The sequence below is a fragment of the Lontra canadensis genome, unplaced genomic scaffold, assembly GCF_010015895.1.
Source record: "Lontra canadensis isolate GAN:19392208 unplaced genomic scaffold, GSC_riverotter_1.0 scaffold144, whole genome shotgun sequence".
In the NCBI taxonomy this organism is placed as follows: Eukaryota; Metazoa; Chordata; class Mammalia; order Carnivora; family Mustelidae; genus Lontra; species Lontra canadensis.
In genome coordinates, this window is record NW_022631138.1 from 915,722 (window position 1) to 940,181 (window position 24,460).

The 24,460-nt window shown below is 39.0% G+C and overlaps 2 protein-coding genes and 1 non-coding gene across 4 annotated transcripts in view; 1 reads left to right on the top strand and 2 right to left on the bottom strand.

The window, feature by feature from the left end:
* Positions 1 to 16,150, bottom strand: part of NPHP1 (nephrocystin 1) — a 56,720-nt gene extending 40,570 nt beyond the window's left edge. For both annotated transcript variants that reach the window (XM_032843869.1, XM_032843868.1), the window contains exons 1-6: positions 16,024 to 16,150; positions 13,070 to 13,143; positions 9,204 to 9,264; positions 8,027 to 8,151; positions 2,725 to 2,956; positions 2,317 to 2,418 (exon numbers count right to left, since the gene is read on the bottom strand). In XM_032843869.1, the coding sequence (XP_032699760.1) occupies positions 2,317 to 2,418; positions 2,725 to 2,956; positions 8,027 to 8,151; positions 9,204 to 9,264; positions 13,070 to 13,143; positions 16,024 to 16,092 (663 nt within the window). In that variant the 5' untranslated portion in view covers positions 16,093 to 16,150. The remainder of the gene's footprint in view (positions 1 to 2,316; positions 2,419 to 2,724; positions 2,957 to 8,026; positions 8,152 to 9,203; positions 9,265 to 13,069; positions 13,144 to 16,023) is intronic.
* A 1,636-nt stretch (positions 16,151 to 17,786) lies between these two features.
* On the top strand, positions 17,787 to 17,893 carry LOC116858970. Its single transcript, XR_004381051.1, has one exon. It is a non-coding gene; the product is annotated as a U6 spliceosomal RNA (small nuclear RNA).
* Positions 17,894 to 21,803: 3,910 nt separating this feature from the next.
* Positions 21,804 to 24,258, bottom strand: MTLN (mitoregulin). Its single transcript, XM_032843913.1, is given in 6 exon segments — positions 21,804 to 21,902; positions 22,486 to 22,861; positions 22,864 to 22,895; positions 22,898 to 22,924; positions 22,927 to 22,977; positions 24,243 to 24,258. Coding segments are annotated over 5 exon segments (402 nt in total). The 3' UTR covers positions 21,804 to 21,902; positions 22,486 to 22,585.
* Positions 24,259 to 24,460: the final 202 nt, after the last annotated feature.

Sequence of the window (24,460 nt, forward strand, 5' to 3'; positions counted from 1 at the left end):
AAATGTGTAAATCTTTTGAACCAGCAATGAGCACCCGGAAGTTTGTCTGAGCGCAACAAACCAGACAAATCTACAAAGATGTCTGTGTTGACTGATCACAACACAGGTTGCTGGTTGTCTCCCACCTAATCTCTTCTTTTCTAATAGGATCCCTGATTTTAGCAATGAGCCAGCTAAAAGTCTACATTTTTCAAACCCTCCATTGTGTCTAGGTGTTAACAAGAGACTCAATTCTGATCAAGGAGATATCATTGGAAGTTTTTTGTATAAATTGTATAAATTCTAGGAAATACCTTTTGGTCTCTTATTCCCCTTTCTTCTTTCGCTTCTTCGAATCATTAAAAGATCTGGCAGCCAACTAATCTATCTCTTTAGATACCCCTTGGAAAACCTGTTTCCCACTTAATTACAGAGTAAAGTATTAGATGGTCCTTCACCATCCCTTCACTGCCTTCATCCACACTTCTTCCATGCACATGAGAAATATGCTTCCACCTTACTTAAGCCACTATTTGGGGGGATCTTTTGTATCTCCTAGTGGAAGCTAACTATAGCTCCATCTGACATAATTTATAGTTCTTAGAGGCTGGAAGCAACATGTCCACCTACATGACATTGGAATCCTATGCTACCAATGAAAAGGATGATTCAAACTTGAACTGTATAAAATACCTGTTATGTGTGGCTACTGACACTTGAAGTGTGACTAGTTCAAACTGAGATGTGCTATTTAGGTGTAAAATACGCACTGGAATTTGAAGACTTGGTGTAAAAAAAAGAAAATGTTTTAAAATATTGATTATAAGTTGAAATGATAATATTTTGATATATTAGATAATATAAATACATTATTTAAAATATCACCTGTTTTTTTCCTTTTTGTAAATGCATGTGGTCTAATAAAAAATATGTATATATTTGGTCTTTATTCCCAGTTCTTGGCAAGAGTTCCTGGAACTCTTAGAACTTCCTGAGTGATAGGAGTGTCTTATGTTATTCATAACATAACATAAGCCCCCTTCAACCAGACTTGAGTTTATGCTAATGAGGTGATGGAGTGGGGGTGGGGCCCAGGCTGCCAGAGGAATCAACCATGTGCTTAGGTTAGAACTTTCAGCACCCCACCACTACCACCCTCTTCACCTTCAGCGAGGATAAAGGAGTAGGAAACTGAATTCAATCACCAATGGCCAATCACTTAATCAATCGTGCCATGCCTATGTAACAAAACCTCCACTGAAACCTCTGAAAGACAGGGTTTCGGAAGCCTTTCAGGTTGGTGACCACGAAGAAGTGTGCTGGGTGATGGGGGTGGGGTGGCCCCAGAAAAGGCATGGAAAATCCAGGTCCCACTCCTTCCATCTCCCCATACCTTGCCCTATCCATGCCTTCCATTTGGCTGTTCCTGAGCTGCAGCCTTATGATAAACTGGTAAACACAAGTAAGGTGTTTTCCTGAGCTCTGTGAGTCCCTAGAGCAAGTTATCAAGCTTGAGGAGGCCTGTGGAAACTAAATTTACAGCTGGTCACTCAGAAGCACAGGTGGCCCATGGTACTTGGGATTGGCATCTGAATTAGAGCAGCTTGTGGGGTGAGCCCTTAACCTGACAGGTCTGCACGAACTCCAGGAGTTAGTGTCAGAATTAAATTGAATTACTGGACACCTGATTGGTTTCAGAGAACTGGTGTGGAAAACAACATGTATTTGGTGTTAGAAAAAAATCACACAATTAAGTGTTAGAAGTGGTGTCAGAAAAAAAGACATCTCAGTGTGGTTATGAGAAAATTTAAAATTATATTTGTAGTTTGCATTATTTTCCTATTGGACAGCGCTGATCCAGAGAGATATCTACATATCTCTCTGGATCACCACAAAGAAAATGACCATGTTATATAATGAAATATTTCTAAAAAATAAAAAGGGCGGCAAACATGCATATATGTACGTGTACATCCTGGTAAGGGATCATATATTAATGGAAGTTAACTGTGGCTTCGTTTGACAACAAACAATATACTCTTACTAATTTTTCTGATCAGCATGAATCCACAAAGCACTTTGTGTTATAACATTCTAGGCCTCACATGCATAACAGCACTTCACAGACCCCTAGCACTGTTAACACACAAGGTTTTTCCCAGGCCCTCTCCCTCTAAAATTGAAGTAAATTCTATATCCCAAGTCATTCACTAGTCAATTGATCAAAGACTACACTGAACGTTTTATTAAAAATGAAGACAAGTTTTGAAAAAAAATTTTAAATGGAAAAATGTTTTCAAAGGAGAAAAAGGGAAAGAATAAACAATAAAGACTAACCTCCACATAGGTTCTGGGAATGAGACCTTTGTTTCCTTTGGCATTCTTAGCTATCCACCAACCATCAGGTTTTTTTTCAATTATAAGGAGAATTTCCCCTTTCTTAAATCAAAACAAAGTAAGACATTTTAAATTAAAATTGACCCCTAAGTCAGAAATTATCAACACTGAAACTATTTTCTAAAATAGAATAGCATTTAATTTCACCATTCTCCTACCAGGTAACTTTGATGACATAATTTTACATGATTACTGCCGGTAAATCATAATTTTTACTTATTTTATTAAAACAGATGGAGTCTTTAAAAACAATACCAGGAATATGTAATATAGGCATATAGGTAGAGTTTTCTTATTCTGTCAGGTACACAAACTTATCCTTAGGTTAGGTTTTAGTCTTGTTTCTACCTTAAATGTAAGATCCCCAGCTTGCTGAGCAGCAAAATCTCCAACAGCAATGTATTCTTTACTTGTCTGGCTGTGGGATTCATTTTCCTGTTTCTCTTCCTCTTCTGTTTCTTCTTCCTCCCCACCACTTTCTTCACTCTCTTCTTCTTCATCATCATCTTCTTCTTCTTCAGCTTCTTCATCTTCATCAGCAGAATCGTCATCTTCCTCTCTTTCAGGAGGTGCCTTGATTCTGTGAAAAACAGTTCTATAAGAAGGATCACTTGAAATAACGTCTAAGAACAGATCGAGTATGAGGACAGCTTCTACATATAGAAGATCCTGACTATATTTGGAACTGGGTAAATAAAGGAAATAAGGAGAAAGCACAACTCATGGTTTCTACCATCTAACGAACAATGTGTGACTTGAAGGACTGAGTGGGGAAGGGGTTACTCTATCTGAGGCACATGTGGGACGCCGTGGAGCATGCATGGAACTTGAGGGTATGGGATGTGTATTCAAGTCTTGGATTCATCCATTCAGCAAATGCTGCTCGAGCACTGTAACACATGGTTAGAGCATGGGCTCTGAGTTCACATCTGGCACCGTTGTCTCCTTGTTGAGTGACCTGGCATAGCTTTCTTTTAAGTTTTCCATTCCTCATTGGTAAAGTGAAGGTAATAATAGAACCTGCCTCACAGGACAATCATGAAGGTTACATGAGTTACAAATCCGAAGAAGGTGCCTGCCTTTCGCAAGTCTTTAATAGAGGTCAGCTATGATGATGATGTATGTCAGGTTCATGTCAACCAACCTGGATACAAAACCTGGCAAGCCAGGTGAACAATTCCCTGTCCTCAAGGAGCTTACAGATAGACAATCTAGAAAATGGATCATTACAATATAGTTTGATAGGTACATTAGAGGTATACACAGGATATTAAGGAAACACACAGAGGGACACTCAACCTACACTACATGGGTAGGGATGGGGAAAGGCTTAGAATTAGGTCTGGAGGGATGACTTGGAATTAATGAATTCAAAAGGAAGTAGAAAGGAGGGGGAGGGAGTGGTGAAAGGAGGATCAAGTTGGGGGAACCTCAAGTAGCTCACGAATGGTAGGACAAGTTTTAAAGAAATGAGTAAGAAAGAGATGAGGCTGAAAAGAGGTGAGCAGAATGCAGCCCAAGTGAGCTTTCTTTCTAACACGGTCTCTAAAAATGAAGTAAGAGAAGGCCATGATCTCATCTGTACTTTGGAAAGATGACTAGGCTACAATGTGGGGAACAGATTGGAAAAAGGGCTAAAGGCAAAGACAATTGGGAAAAGTGAAACAAGACAACAGTATAAACTAAAAAAAAGCCAAAACCAAACACCAAAAACCAAAAACCAAAAACAAAAAAACAGCCTTAGGATGAAGAGAAAGACATTTGGAAAGATATTAAGGAGGTACAATGGGAGGTGAGGGAAGAGAGAGGAACTAAAATAATACCAGTGTGGATGAGTCACTAAATCTCTCTTTGTTCATTCAACACTCAGCAAAGTCATCAAACGTCATCAAACATAGTGTGACAGACACTATGTGCTGGGATACGACAAAGAATAAAACAGAGATCTTTGTTCTCTGAAAGCACTAGAGAAACTTATCTTAACAATGGGGATAAAGGGGTGCCTGGGTGGCTCAGTGGGTTAAGCCTCTGCCTTCGGCTCAGGTCATGATCTCCCGGTCCTGGGATTGAGCCCCGCATCGGACTCTCTGCTCAGTAGGGAGCCTACTTCCCCCCCACTCTCTGACTGCTGCTCTGCCTACCTGTGATCTCTGTCAAATAAATAAATAAATAAAATCTTAAAAAAAAAAACAAAACGGGGATAACAATGCACTTAGACTGATGCAAATGAACATTGCTAAATATAAAACCAGCCAGTTATGAGATAGTCTCCAGAATAAAGAGTACTGGGTTCACATAGTATAAAATAGTTGTAGGATACACTCATACTACAGTGACCTAAACATAAACAGTAACTTAATGAAGTTTTTATACCATAAAAATAAAAATCCACAAAATATGTCACATTGATTTTCAATGTGCCCTATTCTTTTTTTAGGAGATCTTTCGCACATATTTTATGAGTCAATTATTCTAAAATGTTGCCAAGGATAAGGGGAACTTCACATGATTATTCATGGTTCTTCTTCACTGTGGTAAGACAGTGAATTTCAATTATTGATTTTTGAATGTTAAACTAACCCTGTGTTCTAGAATAAATTCCACTTAGTTATGCTGTATTGTTATTTTGAAATGACACTGGATTCTGTTTGCTAATATTTTCTATTGGGTTTGTTCATGTGTTCATGAGGCCCTTGCCATTTTTCTTACGATATTGTTGTCAAGTTTTGATACTTAAAGCTCATAAAATGACTTGGGAAATGTTCTTCTACTCTCGATAAAGGTTTGTAATCCTGGTATTATTTTTTTAAATGTTTGCAGCAATCCATCAGTAAAACCACATGAGAGTTGATTCCGTGGGAAGGTTTTTAATCATACATTCAACTTCTTAATAGATATTTTAGCAGGACTATTAAGATTTTTCTCTTCAGCTTATGTCAAGTACTTTTTATTTTTCAAGGAAATTATTATTTTTTATTTAATTATTCTTATTAATATATATTATTTGCCCTACGGGTAAAAGTCTGTGAATCATCAGTCTTACACAATTCATAGCACTCACCATAGCACATACCCTCCCCAATGTCCATAACCCAACCACCGTCTCACTACCTCCCACCCCCCCCAGCAACCCTCAGTTTGTTTTGTGAGATTAAGAGTCTCTTATGATTTGTCTCCCTCCCGATCCTATCTTGTTTCATTTTTTCTCAAGAAAATTATTTTATCTAGATTTTCAAACGTATTGTCATAAACTTACTCATAATATCTTCACGGCATCCTTTTAATTTCTATAACATTTGTAGTGATTAGTTTTCATCCCTGGTTTTTTTTTGTTGTTGTTGTTGTTTTCCCTTCTCTTCCTCTTTTCTTGATCAGTCTTGCTAAGAATTTATCCATTTAACTAATTCTTCCAAAGAACCAACTTTTGGCATTATTGATGTTATCTATTGTATGTCTTTTTATTATTTCCTGTTTTCTGCTCTTATTTCTATAATTTCCTCCTTTCTACTTGCCTTGGGTTTAATCTCTTGTTTTTCTTCTGTTTTCTTAAGTTGGAAACTTCAGTAACTGATACTCAACTTTTCTTCTTTTCTAAGGTATGCACTTAAAGCTATAAATTTTGTTAGCAGCCATTTCTCTGCTTGATTCCTCCTTATCCTTCCAAGCTATTCATCTCTTCCAGCAAATTCTGTAATAAGTCGGCAACAGTTGTTGTATAGTTCTTGTTTGTTAATTTTCACATTTGGGTCTTCTGAGCTTCTACTGATTATTTTTTCTCTTTATTAAATATATGATATTTTCCACCTCTTTGAATCTATATATTGAATCAGACTGAGAAACTTCTCAGTCATTATTTCATCAGATACTTTTACAGTTGTAGAATGTTCATTTTCTATATCTGAATGTTCTTAAAATACTTAAAATACTTTTTTCCATCTCATCCATCTTTTCTTCTTTTAACATATTAATCATTATTTAGAAGTCCTTGTCAGCTAACTGTATTACCTAGTTCGGATCTAAGTCTGCTTTTATTGATTGTCTTATTATTCAATTGCTGATTATTTATTCACCCCTACTCTATTTTTTTTTTTTGAGAATTTATTTATTTATTTGACAGAGAGCGAGAGATCACAAGTAGGCAGAGAGAGGGGGAAGCAGGCTCCCCGCTGAGCAGAGAGCCCGATACAGGGCTCGATCCCAGGACCCTGAGATCATGACCTGAGCCGAAGGCAGAGGATTAACTCACTGAGCCACCCAGGTGCCCCATCACCCCTACTCTTTTGTATTTCCAGTAATTCCTTTATTAGGGGATATTACAGATGAGACATTTAGAGACTTTGTATTATGTCATCTTTATCGAGTGTTGAATTTTATTCTGTTACACAGTTAAATTATCATGTTCCTGTTAAGGTCTAGTTTTAGGCTTGGACAAGATCTACTTCAGTCTTGTCTTTGTTTCAAGATCACAGTTCTCAGTATTAGGGTATTTTCATTACTCTTAATAAGAGCAATGACAATGACTACAGCACTAAGGCCTTCTGTGATCTCCACTAAATGCCTGAAGCATTCACCAAAATCTCTTTATTCTAGCTGGGTACAAACTCCAATATTTCTCCAGGATTTTCTGACTTCCAGAATCTTTTAAAATCTCAGCCTCCTAGCAGGTACTTTCTGGCAGTGCTTCTGGAATCACAGTCTGTGTAGCCCAGGAATCTATTCAGATTTCTGTAGTTGTCTCTTACAACTCCCTTCTCTCTCCCACAAGTCCCAATGGCCTTGGGAACTCCAAAATTTGATCTCTGATCCTGAGTTCAGTGACACTGCTGCTCCCTGTTTCGGATCCACCTTTCTGTGCCACAGCCCATAAATTTTCCCCAGGGAGAGGATCTGGGTGAATGTTGAACTCCGTTCCTGTGTTTTCCTGTATTAAGGACATCAGCCCTGCTGGACTAATGTTCAGTGACTTTGACCAGCTGTTTCGTATATTTTGTCCAGATTTTATAGTTATTTATAGTAGGAAGGTTAAGTCCAAAACCAGCTACATTGTCATTCTCAGTACTAGAAGTTAGTAGAAATTCTAGAATCCTTGGATCTACATCCTTTGGCATTTTCCCCAGGATATAGTGTAAAAGTATGTAAACAGTACTTGAAGAGTCTAAATTTTTTTCCTTTTTGCTTTCCACAAATTGGGTTTGTTTATACCATCAAGTTTTCTTTCTACTCTGCAAAGGCTGTTATTAACATCTACTATAGCAGAAAAGCAATGCATGCTTCTGCCTCTAATTTTTAAGGAATATTTATGAAAGAAGCAAATAAACAATCCAAATAATTTCTTTTTATGTATCTACACTGACATTAAAGGCATTGTCCTTATTTTCTAACATTTGTTTATTTAGCTATTGAGATAGTTTTTTGTTTCCCCAACTAGATGAGTAATTACCTAAGGGCAGAGACTGTGACTTTCACTTCTTTACATCTTTTATAGGCTCTAAGACTTTCTACTCTACATAATAAATAAATGTCAACTAATTATACTTGTTATCACCATTTGTTTATATCTACACTCTTAATATGTCTTTATTCTGAGTCAAACATTAAAACTATTGGTTACGTAATATCTGAGACAAAGAAAGTAAGGAAAGAAGCATACTCAGTTATATTTTCTCTACTTATGGACACAGCGAGTTCCTGCAGTTGGTGGGTAAGCTTATCCAAAAGATTGTGCTCCTCCTCTTTTTTCTGATTATAGTTCCCAACAGGGGCAGGTTCATCAGCCTATGAAAGAATATAAGTTTATTTCACCGAAGAATTTATTTCAGTTTCCTATTATACTTATTTTAGAAGGAAAAAAAAAAATACACCCTTAAGTTCTAGAAGACAAAGTAAATGTCAAAATGAGATTAGGCCTACCTTAGAGAAATAAGATGAAAAGAAATAGATTATTATGTTGAAATGTAACCCAAATGAAGAAATAAGATTATACTACTTGGTTTTTTGTTTTGTTTTCTTGCTAGCTATTCCAGACTCTCTACAGTCAGTAAGAGATAGGTTCTAGACAGAAGATAGGCCTTGGAGTCAAAAAGACAGGTGCCAATCCCAGGTTCTGCCACTTATGGGCAATGAGACATGGAGAAAGCTGCTTCACCTCTGGGAGACTCGGTTTCCCCACCCATGGAAGGGCATAATTAGATTTCAAATTTAGGGTCAGCCTGCCTCCTAAATTTAAGAGTTCTGTGTCGCTGATATGCCGAAGAGATGCTTAAGACACAGGTAGGGAGATGACATTTAGATGCCTTCCACTTTAAATGCTCTGTGAGTCTCTGGCCCTGGACACTTGGCTGAAGCTCAGGCTCATACTACTAGGGAAAATCCTGAAGGAACTTCCAAGAGTAAATTCTAGTTCCTCCTATTTTCTGCAGAGTCACTGATATTAGAGCCGCCATGATACAAGAAGCTTCTTTACCACTTACCCTCAGGGCCAAGTTATGTACTCTCCCCACAGGGTAGTGAAAATCAAGACAATTCTAAACTATAAAACACAATACTCACACAATGCAAAAATAAAAATAGCTTCTTCCTGGATTTTCTGGGTCGTCAGTGCTGGGTAAGTTCACCAAAGCTGAACTTTTCTCAGCATTCAGAGGCCTGCCTCTTCTGCCCCAACCACTCACTCAGTAAGCCAGCTGGGTAAGCTGGCCCTGGTCACAGTTAGACTTCACCACCACTAAAGCAAACCCAGAAACTTACCTGCTCTAATGAATTCCCACTTAATGATAACATCTGTATACAAACAGGTTTTCTGTAATATCATTAACCGTAATACTCACTTTGTTTAATTTTTGAAGAGCATTTTTATTTTCATCTATTGCTTGTTTTAACTGGACACATCTAAATTTTTGAAAAGAAAGAAAAAAATATTAATTTTTCTCTTGTCAAACTAGAGCATTGTTCTATAGAATTACACATAAGTCTTCAAGCTGGCAAGGCAATTACTATATGCATGACGTTGAAAAGTTCACCCATCACTGCTTTCCCACCCACCAGCTCAAGTGATCCTCACACGCTCTAAGGCACACAGGTATGACAGCCTCGGCTCCGAAAGCTTAAGTGACTCTGAGTTTCAGTTTCCCATCTCTAAAATAAGGAAAACACTGGACTTCAAAATGCTTCTTCAGCTCTAAAATTCCATAAACCCACGATCTAGCCAAGGAGGTACCCCTAAGGACGATAATGACAAAGTGTACTGAGCATCACGGATAATGCTAGGCGCTTCCCAAGTGCCACCTGATTTGAGCCTCACTCCAATCTCACACCGGCAGAAGGAAGGTGAGCTTCTAAGGAGGGGCCACAGCTGGTCGGTAGTGGACACACGTGAAGACAGGGTTTAGGATTCTATAGCTGGCCTCTTCCCATGGCAGCATGCATTCCCCCTTTGAGCTTGGCCTATCTAGATGGGTACCCTGTTTTAATTATTCCACAGACAGCTCATATACTGTAGCTTAAGTCGTAGACCCAAGTAAGAAGTATGAAAATGACTGAAAATGGGCCACCTCTAATAATGACAGTTCTCAAAATTCAAACGCTTTCTAAAAAAAGAAGCCAGGACCCTGAGACCATGACCTGAGCCAAAGGCAGAGGCTTCAACCCACTGAGCCACCCAGGCGCCCCGAAGTCTGACTTTTAAAAGAGTCTGTTTACAGAAAATCTGAGCCCTCTAGCTTCCCTTTTCTCTTATCTTGCCTCCCTCTGCTCTCCCTCTTTACTAGAGAATTCGTCTCTAAAAAATAAAATTGATGAATGACCTGAGGACAACTACAGCTGCCAAATAAGTTTTCTATACACCAGATTTAAAGCCCACGCTATTCTGGCTTTGGGCACCCCTTAGGCTAACACCTAGCTCCCAGCCCCCTGGAAATCCCCGCCCACATACAAAGAACTTCACTATTCAGGGGATAATACTGTAGGAAAGAGACCTATATACACAACAGTAGAAGAATCCTGGACTGCTATCTAGAAAATCAAATAAAAAAAATTTAAAAATAATCAAATCAGTCCCCCATTCTTTTTTTTTTTCAGTCTCTCATTCTTAAATAAAAATGAATAACCCAAGGACCACCAGATAGAATAAAGTAAGCCAGTAGCATGGAAGATAAGAAATTTACAACACATTTTACAAGTCCAGAGGAACCAAAGACAAGAGAATCACCCAAGTGTAAACAAAAAGACAAAGAAACAAAAACTTCCAAAGGGGAGATAAGAGACCAAGAAGAATAGCCCAGGAGGTTCAATATCTGACTCAAAGGTGTTTCAGGAAGAAACGGACAAATACAAGTTTAAAAAAAAAAAAAAAAAAAGGGAATGATCTTTTAGTAAAAGAAAATCTCCCAGAGCTCATGAGAGACAAGAGTTTCAAGTTGAAAAGACCCACTGAGTGTTTAGCAAGATAAAAAAACGACACCTAAATACATCGTGATGGGCACCTGGGTGGCTCAGTGGGTTAAGCCTTTGCCTTTGGGTTGGGTCGTGATCCCAGGGTCCTGGGATCGAGCCCGGCATCGGGCTCTCTGCTCAGTGGGGAGCCTGCTTCCCCCTCTCTCTCTCTGCCTACTTGTGATCTCCCTCCCTCTGTTAAATAAATAAAATTAAAAAAAATACATTGTGATGAAATTTCAAAACACCAAGGCTGAAAAGAAAAGCCCCAAACAGGTCAATTATAAAGGAACAATCATCAAACTTATTCATGTCGCTGAGTACAAAGAAACCTGACAATGTCTTCAAAGGTCTAAGTAGAAATTATTTTTACTGTATATCCAGCCAATTATTAATCAAACACCGGGGCTAACTGATATTTTTAGACATACAAATGTCAATGTGAATTTTTAAATGACTGTGATGCAGATCTTTTTATACACGAAGATTATTCACAGTTACTTGGGTTTAAAAATAATTATTAGGGGGCACCTGGGTGACTCAGTGGGTTAAAGCCTCTGCCTTTGGCTCAGGTCATGATCCCAGGGTCCTGGGATCAAGCCCCGCATCGGGCTCTCTGCTCAGCAGGGAGCCTGCTTCCCTGCCCCTCTCTCTCTGCCTCTCTGCCTACTTGTGACCTCTGTCAAGTAAATAAATAAAAGCTTTTTAAAAAATAATAATTATCAGTTTATTAAAATAAAATTTAAAAACTTAGTTTTTCTCTGGGACTTTAAATTCAGCCTATAAATCTTACTCTATTTTAAAATCTAGTAAGGCAAGTATAAGCACCTTCACTTTTTCTTTCTTTATTATTTGATTAATTCAATTTGAACTGAATTTCTTAAACAGTCAATCCTAATAACTGTAGTTAATTAAGTTTCCTTCTACATTTTAAAATTCACTTCAATTTTATTTTGCTTGTAAGCACTTTGAATGTCTAAATTAAGTAAAACTTTTTCAAATGGTTCAGGTGAATCATTTAAACAATAAAATGAATTTCATGTTCTTTTGAATGTTATACACTCTTAACTACCCAAAGCACACAGATTATCTTAATAATGTCCTAAATTGAATACAACAGTATGAATGGACTAATTCGATTTAGTTCATCATGCCTATGTCATTTCAAACTTGATTTAATTTTAATCTCTCTTAGGGAGATTAAATTGTCAAAACAAAACAAAAAAACACCCACCAAAAGAACAGTTTTCCTATGTCAAGGGAGTTAAGGTCTCCATCTCAAGCAAGGTAGAACTGCTAATATTTTCTGACCAGGTCCCAGGATCTGAGACTACCGTAGGCCAAGGATCAACCACAACTCTACCTCAGCCACTCTATGGACACTGAGCAGTTTTTATAGCTGTGGTCACAACAGCAAGTCCATAAACTTCAGGTTTAGCTTACTTTTTCCTAGATCCAAGTTATACCATGATGTAATCCTTCCATTTGATTCAAGTGGACCAAAGCCTCCAACTCCAATGAGACTCAGTGAAATTCTCTCTTTTACTTGACTGAATTCTGCAGTTCTCAGCAGTCTTCAAATATTTTAATTGCCTGCCCACTTTAATGTTTTATAGCAATCAGGGTAGACATATAACAAACCACTGTGGGAAACTTAATTTTCTCACCTATATTAATAAGTATCTCATGGTATTATTGTGAAAATTAATCAAGAAAGATTTTAGAGTGTGGACCACACACTGCTTGGGACATACAGAGTACAGAATAAAAGTAAGCTGCTGCTTTTTAACATTTGTAATTCTCTATTTAATCTCACCATTCCATCACTATTTAGACCTGGGAGATAAAATTACAAGGAATACTTTTATTTTTTTAATTTTTTTTAATATTTTATTTATTGATTTGACAGAGAGAGATCACAAGTAGAGAGGCAGGCAGAGAGAGAGAGAGGGAAGCAGGCTCCCCGCTGAGCAGAGAGCCCGATGCAGGACTCGATCCCAGGACCCTGAGATCATGACCTGAGCCGAAGGCAGCGGCTTAACCCACTGAGCCACCCAGGCGCCCCCAAGAAATACTTTTAAATACATTTTGGAAAGTTGCATTCACTGTTCCTCAGTATTATTTCCCATTATTGTGTCTTTTTAGAAATTGTAGCATAAATAAAGAAAGAAATAACACCTCAAACAATTTCTATGCTATAAATACTGCCCACTGAAGTGTAAGTATGGTTTCTGGGAAGTTTATATAATTTAGTAGATTTTACCTTTGGTAAATATCTCTCCTTTTACTGGCATCTAGAACTCCCTTCAATCGACTCTCAGAAAGCAAGCTATCAACCTACAATAAATAGAGACTGTTAGAATATATTGTTAAATACCATATAACCTTAGGAAATAAAATATTAATTCTCTTTTCCTAATATTTCACAAGGAACGTTTTTAAGCATACAATGAAGTTTATAAATAATTTCACAGAGAACCCCCATATACCCACTACCTAGACTCTACTATTAACATATTACTATACCTTTTTGATCTGTCTATTCATCAATCCATCTTATTTTTTATGTATTTCAAAGTAAACTGCAATCCTCATCAATGATGCACCACGGGTATCACTAATGAGAATTCAATGTTCAGTAAAAAATTGACATATGATGAAACGCACATATCTTAATATATATATTTGCTGAGTTTTGGCAAATGCATACACTCATGTAACTCTAACCCCTATCAACATATAGAAAATCACCATTACCAAGAAGGATCCCAGAAAGGATGTACTCTTTTGTACCATCCTTTCAATCAGCATGTTTCTGAGATACTGCCATAGAGAATCATTAGTTCATTCCTTCATACTGCTCAGTAGTATTGTATGAATATGCCACAGTTAGTTTATCTTCATTCTTATATCTTACAGCCTGACTTAGCATTTTCTAAACACTACATGTAACTTTGCCAATATATCCCCAAAAGAAATATGTACATATGTTCTTTTCTAAAGATGATGTGGATACATATCATGTATACCCATATTATTATGTGGGTGCTTATTTCTTTGGGGTTTTTTTCCTAAAGATAATGTGGAGAAGATAAAGCAGATGAAAGAAGAGAAAATGAAATTCACTCATTTCTTCTCTACTCTTCCTATTCTGCATCTGAGTGTTAGTTACAAATTCACAGCTGTTGACAGAGTCAGTCATAACAGGCATGGCCCAGTTGGGGTCTTGATTACTTGTCCACCACTTGGACACTAAGTTGGAAATCTGTTCATTTTTGCTTCAGGTGTAGGCTGCAGAGACAGGGAAAACCTAGCTTCCACTATCAAAGAGCCCCTCCAAGAAGACCCTAGGGCCAAGTCTTCTGCAATTTGACTAACTTTTGTAATTGCTTTGTTTCATCTTTGTTTTAGTAATAATTTTTTGCAGTTTACTTCTGAAACTTTCCTGGTTCTCCCAATGTCCCATGAAATTTAAAATCAGATACAGAACCATATTAAGCATCTAGCCAAAGCTCACATAAGTCAAAGCCTCATCAAGTTTTATTTCTACCAGAAGAGTATTTTGTTTTTATTGAACCACTATAAAATCTAAAAGTCACTTAAGAAATATTTATCTACCAAATCTTTGTACTTTTAATTTTTATTTATTTTTTAAGATTGTATTTATTTATTTGAGATAGAGAAGAGACAGAGGGACAGAGACAGAGGGAGAGGGAGAAGCAGGCTCCCCACTGAGCAGGGTGCCTGATGCGGTACTCAATCCCAGGACCCTAGGGTCATGACCTGAGCCAAAGGCAGACACTTAACCCACTGAGCCTCAGGCACCCCAAATCTTTGTATTTTTTTTTAAATCTTTGTACTTTTTAAATGAGTCCGAAACAGGACCAAATATGAGCACTCAGTAAATCTCTTGTCTGTCGAAGATTAGAAAATAATTTTATTATTTGTTATTTGTATTATTTATTTGATCTAGTAATAGATCAAATGAAAAAAAAAAGTAAAATTAGCAAAGCAAAATAAGAATTTTGGAAAATAAACTAACAAACCAGTAATTACTTCCTACTTTTTCTTTATTGTTTAAAGCCATATACAGTTGGTGTTCAAAATTATGAAAATAGCAAAAAGTATGAAGAGAAACATAATAAACATCAGCATTCTAGCGCACAGAGTTACTATCCTGGGATGTTTCCTTCACTCTTTCTTCTATGTATATTAGATATAAAATAATTTTATTGAAATGCTGTATATTCAATTTTATATTTTATAGTCTTTTCTAACTAAGATTTATCACAATATTTTCCCTAACATGCTAAAATCTTTCAACAAAATTTTAATCATACTATTATATCCTATCCTAAGTTATTTATCCATTCCCCTCTTACTGATCATTTAAATGATATCCAGTCTTTTCTAAGTAACACTATGACGAACATTTAACACATTAATCTCTGTCCCAATAAATTTTTTATTATTATGTATGGCAAATCCCTGGAAATGTAATTACCGAGCCCAGGAGCGTGAATATTTGCTACATCTTGTTAAACTGCTTTCCAGAAATGCTGTCCCTTACACTCTGGAGCAGCGTGTATCAGTGCGTGTTTCATCACACCCTCCCCAGTACTGAGCACACATTTTTAAATATTTGTTATATTTTATTTCCTTCGCAGTTACTTGATTATTTTTTAAGTGAACTTTTCTCATGTTTATGAGTTCCTTGCACTTCTTTAGTTCATCCTTTGCTAATCTGTCGTATCCTGGTATTTTTCTTACGTATTCGGATTATTCTTTGACGCCTATTTCGTTTGAGTTCAAGGGAAGCAAAAACAGCCCCTACTGGAAGACGGCTCGAAGGTAAAGGGGCAATGGAGAGTGGAGGAAAGCAACAGACGCAGAGATGGTTGGAAAAGGTTGTTAAGATTAGATTTGGAGGTGAGGTGGGTTAAGGGAGTTGTCAGGTTGGAGACCGAGATGTTAGGAGGAGGGGGACGGCGCTTAGTCGATGGGTCAAGATTTTCGGGAGGTTCAGCTTCCCCGGGGGTTGAGTTTAGGAGCAGGAGAGGTTAGAATCGGGGTTAGTGCCGGGACGCTGGGGTGGAGGAGGGAGCGCTATAACTCGGGAAGGTACGTGGGTTGGAGATAGGCTGCCAGGATTAGGGTGCACCCCAGATCTCGCCCGCCGCCGGTGCCCAGGCCCCCGGTTGGACAGCCAGACGCTACCTGTAGCTTCAATTCCTGACTTCGGCGCTGCAGGGCCTGGAGAGGATAGCGCTGCCGCCTGGCCAGCATCTCTCTCGCCTTCGCGCTGAGCGCGCACCGGTCGCCAGGGAAACCACGGCGGCGGCGTGGGAAGGTGACGCAATCACTGCGCGTCCGCTTTGCAAAAAAAGAACCTGGAGGTCGTCGTGTGTTGTGGTGGCCGCTCCGCAGCTCCTAGGCTCAGATTAGGCCCGTTGCCCAGGTAGTCCTCTTTTACCGGCCAGTTCTGCAGGGTTGGGGTGGAGATGGGAGAGAATACCCGACGGTGTCGGGAGCTACATGTCCTACGGTACCTCAGTATTACCACGCCATTACTGTCGGGGTTCTCCCGTGTTACGGCATTTGTTTTCTGATGCCAGTTTTGCTAAACGAATCTTAAGGTATAATTTAAGTATCTTAAACTCTTAAATTAACTGCAAGAATAGCTTTCCTATGTGGCCTTCATGGGATACATGATTTTGTCGCATAGTCTCATTTCAAAGGACATTTTTTAGGTTTTTTTGCCGTTTGGGGAAATGCTGGTTCCGTTTCATTTTAGTTTTGCTTGTTGTCCATCCTGAGTTCTGGGACGACGGTGATTTTGTCTGTTCAGCAAGTATGTGAGCAAATAATTATGATCTTCTCAGGGAGATTGTAATACCATTTTCCCAGGTGGTATTGAATCCTTTAAGTCCCAGTTCCCAAACTTTGCACTACACCGAAGAAGAATGATGATGATGGAGCTCACTTTTCAAATGATGAACTACACTAAATGAATGCTCTTCAGCACAGAAAACAGGTTGATTCCACAGGCCCAATTACTATGCTAGTTATTTGTGTACTTTTTTCTTCAAATATACATAGAGAAAAGTGACAAGTGTCCCCCTCATTGAATTTTCATATTGAGCACACCCTCATATCACATCACCCAGAATGGGATACAGATTATCAGTACCCTAAGTAGTCTTCCCTTCCTAATTCCTACCCACCTCCCTATGCCATAAGTAAACACTGTCCTAACTTCTAACAACAAAAACTTGATTTGCCTCTTTTAAAACTGTACAATGGAACCATGCAGTGTGTCCTGGCATCTTGTTAGGCCTTTTTCAGTCAACACGTAAGATGCACCTCTATCATGGTATGTAGTTGCAATTTGTTAAGTTCCCATTGCTCTCTGGCATTTTATGTGTATGATACTCTCAGTATACTTACTTATTCCACTGTTGCTGGACGTGTGGGTAGTTTTCAGTTGAGGCTGTTATAAACAGAGCTGTTGCTTACATATATGCACAGTACAAGCATATGTACACAGTGCTGGGCCACAGGGCATGTTTTATGTTCCGCTTTAGTAGATACTATTTTCCCAAAGTTGTACCAATTTACTCTATGGGTTTTTGTTCTTAACCTTGACAAACTTGGTATTATCTGCTTTTTTTGGTTCATGTCTTTATTTTGAATTAACTTCTCCATTATGACTCATGATACTTTAAAATTCACTTAAATAGCCAGATATAGTATTTTCATTAAAAAGGTTTGTAACAGGGGCCCCTGGGTGGCTCGGTTGGTTAAGCATTTGACTTCAGCTCAGTTCATGATCTCAGGGTTCTGGGATATGCCCCACATTGGACTCTGTGCTCAGCAGAGAGCCTGCTTCTCCCTCTCTCTTTGCCCTCCCCCTGCTTGTGTGCAGGCACTCTCTCTCTCCCAAATAGATAAATAACATTTTTAAGAAAGGAGATGTAACAGGGCTTACTTGGGCGGCACATATACTAAAATTGAACTGATACAGAGAAGCTTACCATGGCCCCTGTGCAAGGATGACATGCAAATTCATGAAGCATTCTATATTTTTAAAAAAGAATTGTAACAAATGAGAAAGGATTGCTATAAAATATTTTTAAATGGATTTATCAGTACTTCTAAGCGATATTATAAGAGCTTACCAAAATTCATTTATGAAATCCTTATTTAAATATATGTATCTATAAATTAGAAAAAATACTCTATATCTGATTTGAAAGGATTTCCATATTTTAAATGGAAAAGTTACAGGGTCATGAATATAGTATAAGTCTATCTTGGTAAAAATAAACAAAACCCCTACGTGTTTTGTATGTATAAGCAATGGGGAAGGATGCAAAAAAGCTTCCTACTGCTGTTCACCTCAGGTGGAAAGATGACTTTAATTTTATACATTTTCTACCATATTCAGGGTTATAACCATTTATTCCTTTGAATCTTGGATCAGCATCAACATCACTTAGGAGCTTGTTAGAAATGCATATTCTCAGGCCCCACCATAGACTTAAGGCATCAGAACCTGTATTTTAATAATACCCTTGTGTTTCATGTGTACATTTAAGACTGAAAAATACTATTTAAGTGTTCAGTGTGCTATAGGGATGAGATTACTCAGCTGTCTGTTTCATTAATTTGTATTTCTTTTGATTTGTAATGATCAGCAGTCATCTTAACAGTAGTCATTGCTTCTTTCTTGTTATCCCTTGATGCCATTATGAAAATCAAAGTGATGTGGGAAACAAAGGCAAAAGAAAACCTGAATTTCCTTACTATTTACATTGACAAGTCTCTGAAACAGGCAGTGACCTTCCTTTAGGAACAGTTTCCTCAGTGTTAATACTTTGCTAAGGGCAAAGGGCAATCATTAGCCTGAACCCCAGGATCCTGTAAGTCTACTTTAACATACGAAAATTACTTTGGAAACTTCCTTCATCTCTACCTCACAAGATACATGTTGGCAATTATCCCCGAAGCATATGACCCAACATCTGAAGGGTCTCATGACTGAGTTTTGTTTTTTTTTTTTAATAATAGTGTTTTTGTTTTTGTTTTCTAACACATAATGTATTATTTGCCCCAGGGGTACAGGTCTGTGAATCAATAGGCTTACACAATTCACAGCACTTACCATAGCACATACCCTCCCCAGTGTCGATAACCCAGCCACCCTATCCCTACCTCCCCACCCCCCAGCAACCCTGTTTGTTTCGTGAGATTAAGAGTCTCTTATGGGGGCCCCTGGGTGGCTCAGTAGGTTAAAGCCTTTGCCTTCCCTCCCATGATCCCAGGGTCCTGGGATTGAGCCTTTGCCTTCACCTCCCATGATCCCAGGGTCCTGGGATTGAGCCCCTCATCAGGCTCTCTGCTCAGCAGGGAGCCTGCTTTCCCCTCTCTCACTCTACCTGCCTCTCTGGCTACTTGTGATCTCTGTCTGTCAAATAAATAAATACAATCTTAAAAAAAAAAAAAAAAAGTCTCTTATGGTTTGTCTCCCTCCCTATCCCATCTTGTTTCATTTTTTTCTTCCCTACCCTATACAACCCCCAGCCCTGCCTCTCAAATTCCTCATATCAGAGATCATATGATAATTGTCATGACTGAGTTTTAACTAAACAGTAATAAATGACCTTTTGCTAACAATAGCTAACCCCTTCAAGATCCTGGAAACCTTGTTTTCAAAATTCCTTAGAGACTTACCCTATCCCTAACCCAATCCCAACTTGAAAGGATATAATTGCCACCTCGCATGACCCTAGTGCAGCTCTTTCTGCCCATGGGTCCTGCCCCCATGCTTTAATAAAACCACCTTTTTGGACCACAGATATCTCAAGAATTCTTTCTTAGCCATCAGCTCTGAACTGTAACATCTATCCTGCATCAAAAGTAACCTAAAACAAGAATGTCTTGCAGTGAGGTAGCTGAAACCAAGCAAAACATGGTGACTATTTCTCCTAAGAACAAGCTATTTTGTAAAACTCATTATGATTTTCTTCCATTGGTGTGTTAAAATGAATACCAACTTTGTCTTGCTACCTTATAGGAGACCCTGAAAAAGAAATTAATAGCTTTTTTGAGAGACTCATTATGTAGAACTAGTGGAACCACATCATTAGGAACCTACTAAAAAGAGATTACTGCAGAGAACAGAGAAAGTTGGCTATTTCAGGATCTTAAAACAATTCACCTTAAGATACAAGTGTCAAATATGTGAGCACCTTGGTGGAAAGCAGTGGTTGGACCTGTGATGCAAGATGTTTAAGGCACTGGCCTCAAAGAGCTTATGACCTACGGTGACAGACGAGAATCATGTAGCTGTACCACCTACCAAGTGTTGTCATAGAAGTGTCACTTGATGTGCAGAATTTCCTGCCAAGTGAACAGTACACATTGCATTTGAGTTCTTGAGTAAGATTATCGAATGAAAACACCCACTAGGCAGTTTAAATGTGAAGCTGGAAATAAAAAGATCAGGTGGGACAGAAATATCTTGGAGGGTGTTCTGCTTGGATATAATAGTTAATCCTAGGGACTGGTTGGGTAGTCAAAAGGAAAGGACAGAGTAGAGGACCAAGGATTGAAATTGAAGGAACCCACAAAATTGAAGGAACTACTACTGCTGGAGTAGTAAAAGTTGGGAAACGCAAAAGTTTTAAATTATTAGGGAAGTGTAGGTAGAATTTCAAGGAGACACTGACATTATCAAATACTCTGAAGGTGAAAATTAATTATTCAGAAATGGCCATTGGATAACAAAAGCTCTCAGGGGGTACAGATTGCAGACTGCAGCAGGTAAATGGGAAAACATTTAGGAAGAAGGTGATAGTGGACCACTTTTTCTAATTAGCAAATGATGGGGTCAACTAAAGATTTTTTTTTTTTTTTTAAAGTCAAGATCTTGACTGTATGTTTGTAAATAGAGGGAAAGCAGGGAGAGACTGCAGATGCTAGACAGAAATGGTGTAGTAGAGAACAAGGAAGGACCTTAGCAGGGGTGGGATGCAGAATTCACCCTCTTCTGAGAAAGGATAACTAATGAGATAAAGCCTCAAAACCAATGGTTTTCAACCTCTGCTGGGCATCACAATCACCTGTGGAGCTTTAAAAATCTAATGCCCAGGCACACCCCAAACTATGGAAATCCAAATCTGTGGGGAGTGGATCAGTATTTTTAAATCTCTCTAGATGGTTATGTTGTGCAGCCCTGTTGAAAACCACTGCCCTCAACAGCGCTATTGACAGGAAACGATAAGGAAACTCCTACTTAATGGCTTTTACCTTTTCATATGGTTGAGAAGCAAACTGCAGGCCAGATGGGAAGAGCTCTAAGAACCAAAATTTTAATCCTTGCATTCACAGAATGAAAACAAGAATTGGAAGTAATAGAGCATGATGGCCCAGTAAAATGGAAAAAAAAAGTTTTGTGTGGAAACAACTTTTCTAGCTTTTCTTATGTTAATATGGAGTTGCTGTTAAATGTGCTGAGACACAAAATTAATCTTTACAAGAATGAGCAAGAACGCTGTTATAGAAAACACTTCTTGCAAATCGAAAACAACCAAGGACTTAGTCACTAACTCTTGATTTTTAGATAATAGTTGGACTATATCACTAAGCTTTAGTCAAGAGGGACTTTCCTTTAATGACATATAAATGAAATTTTTGCCAGTAATATTCGGAGTATGTTATCATTCTATACTTGGGACATATACCTTACCCTTAACTCAGTTATTTTTACACAGCCACTTGTTTTCCTGAACAGATCCAGTAACAGTTGGCCAGAAGGATTCACATGGTCACTAGGCCAACTCTCCTTTGCAGCTGTACTAAAGAACTGGCATAGATTCCTTAAGAACGAGGCTATCTCCTCAAAAACACTAATAGATCTGTTTTGAGAATCCAGATCTTTTGATGAAGTAAACTGCTTGGCAAGATACTCCTTTCCTTTTGATGGAAGATTCAGAGATGTTTAAAATTTTTTTATTTTGAAAATAAAATTGACTCATAAAGTGCAAGGAGAAATTAGATCCGTCCAGTGCTCTATATCCATCTTCGACAAACAGCTGGAAACAGAAAAGAGAAAAATAATCAGAAATATACAACCGTTAACTTCAAATTATTCTACTGTGTAGTTAAGAACTATTAACTATAAGATTTGATGTTACAGATAATTAAATGTGCACAGCTCTGATGATAAAGCTACCACTAGATAAGCTACCACTAGATGCAAGGCTCCTAACTTCCAGGCCACGGGTCTTTCCACTTTACCAGGCTGCTAACAACCAAAGAATTCGGATTGGAGATTACAAAACGTGAATGCAAAGATGTACTATGGTCTACCAAGGATATTATCGAAAAGAATGATAACGGGGTAGGAGGTGGCAGGAATACCTCCACGGTCCCTTTTCTTTCTTCTTTTCCTTCTTTCCAGGATTTCCCTTTTTGAAGTTTAACGCCAAGGTGCAACAATGTTGCACATGGTAAGACATTCCCACTAAAGGCAGTTCGCGCAGTGAACTGAACTAGAAAGGCAAAACTGGGGAAAAGTTACTGGGGGAAAGCAAAACCCCCTCAAAATCCTTGGGGCAAGATTTTCGCCCACTCCCAACGTCTCCTCTTACTCACAGCCCCTTAAGTACTACTCACCAACTCTCCAAAAAGAACAAGGCGCTGCAGGCGGTGAGTGTGAAGCTGGCCTGAGCCCCGGCGTGGGCGAGGCGAAGGAGGGCGCCGACAGCGCGGGGTCTCAGGCCAGGTCCAGCTTTTTCTGAGTCGTCGCCAGCTTGTCCTGCAGCCTCCGCTTCCTCCAGTCCAGGTAGCGCCTCCGCAGCCGGTTCGCCTGCCAGCCCACGAGCACTCCGGACGCGAAAGCCACCAGCACAGACAGCTGCAGCGTCCGCTCGGACACGTCCGCCATGGCAGCCAGCAGCGTGGAGCCCGACCTACGGCGCGGCAGCGGGGTCAAACGGCGCCCCGCGTTCCCAGGCGGCGCGCGCGGCGGTGCGTGCGCAGTGCGCAGCGCGGCCAGCGGCGCGTCGGCTCAAAACAGCTTCGTCTGCTCTCCTCTTGCTGAAGTCTGGCCGGCCTGTGGGCGTCCCCCGCCCCGGCTTCCCTTCATCTGGGCCACCGCAGGGGTTACTGTTGGGCGTTAGACAGCTGTTGTCTTGCCTTATTAGCTAACTTTGATGCTGTGCATTTCCACATTGTAAGATCAACACCAGTCTTTTCTCTCAGCAGTAGACTGCGAGCCGCATATGTAACTCAGTTTACTGGTAACCTATTAAAAAAAAAAATTCTAAAACTAAAATTATTTTAGTAATATATTTTGTTTAGTCCAAAAGATACAGGATGTTATTTCAACACGTAATCAATATAAAAATGATTAATGAGATTTTTTTATACTAAGTGTTTGAAATCTGGTGGTTTTATAATTAACAGCATATCAATGGGAACACTAAATTTCAGTGGAAATACTTGATCGGTCTCTAGATTTCATAAAAGTTCATTGAAAAATTAGATTCATATACCCAGGTTGTTCCAAAGACACATACAAATTTCTCCAATAACTGAATTGAATATCAATTTTTAAATTTAATTTAAATTCATTAAATTTGTAAAAGAAGTTCAAAGTTCCACTCTTCCATTACACCCGTCACAGATGGGGCTAGTGGCTACAATATTGGATAGTGAAGTCTAGAGTGCCATGCTATACCAGACCTATGGTTAAAAAAATTCTAATGATAAAAGTCATTGTAGTAGACCCTAATGTGGTCCCCTATGATTTCCATTTCCCAATGTGCATGCCTTTGTGTAGTTTCTTCTCATTGAGTGTGGGCTTGACCTGTGACTTGCTTCTAACTGATAGAATAAAGCAAAGGTGCTGGGATGTCACTCCTGGGATTCCTTTATGCTCTACAACATTTCTTTTCAACAGACTGCTGACTCTTCTTGTGGGCCTAATGAAGTGAGTGAACGTGTTGGAGAAGCTCATGTAGCCACTGCAGGTGGCTTCTAGAAACAGCAGGATGCCTCCAGCCAACAGCCAAAAAGCTGGAGCCTTCAGTTCTGTGGTCCAAGGAAATAAACTGCCCACAACCTGAATAAGTTTGGAAGCAGAATCTCCCCCAGTTCACCCTCCAAGTAAGAACACACACAGCCTGGCAGATGCCTTGATTGTAGCCTTGTGAGAACTGAACAGAGGACCATGTGCCTGGACTCCTAACCCACGCAAAGCTGATTTTATAGATGTGAGTGTTTTAAGTCACTACATTTGTGGTAATTTGTTACACATTGTGGTAATTTGTAAAACCAGTACAGTCAGGAAAGAGAGACTAGCATGTGGAGTCCAAACTCTTTTAGACTGGAGGCTGGCTGACTTCATATTAGCACATTGATTTTCATACTTGAGGTAGAATGCATCTTGGCAGACAGACAATAAAGATGGTTTTGGGTCCAATGCGAATTCACATCTGCCATGCTTCATTATCATCTATTTGGCAAACATTTACTGAATGCTGCAGGAGGCATTGGGAATGTGCATACAGCACATCTATGCTCAGACAGCTTGGTGCAGAGTGAAAGATGGAAGAACAATTAGACACGTCCTGATGAACTGGAATAT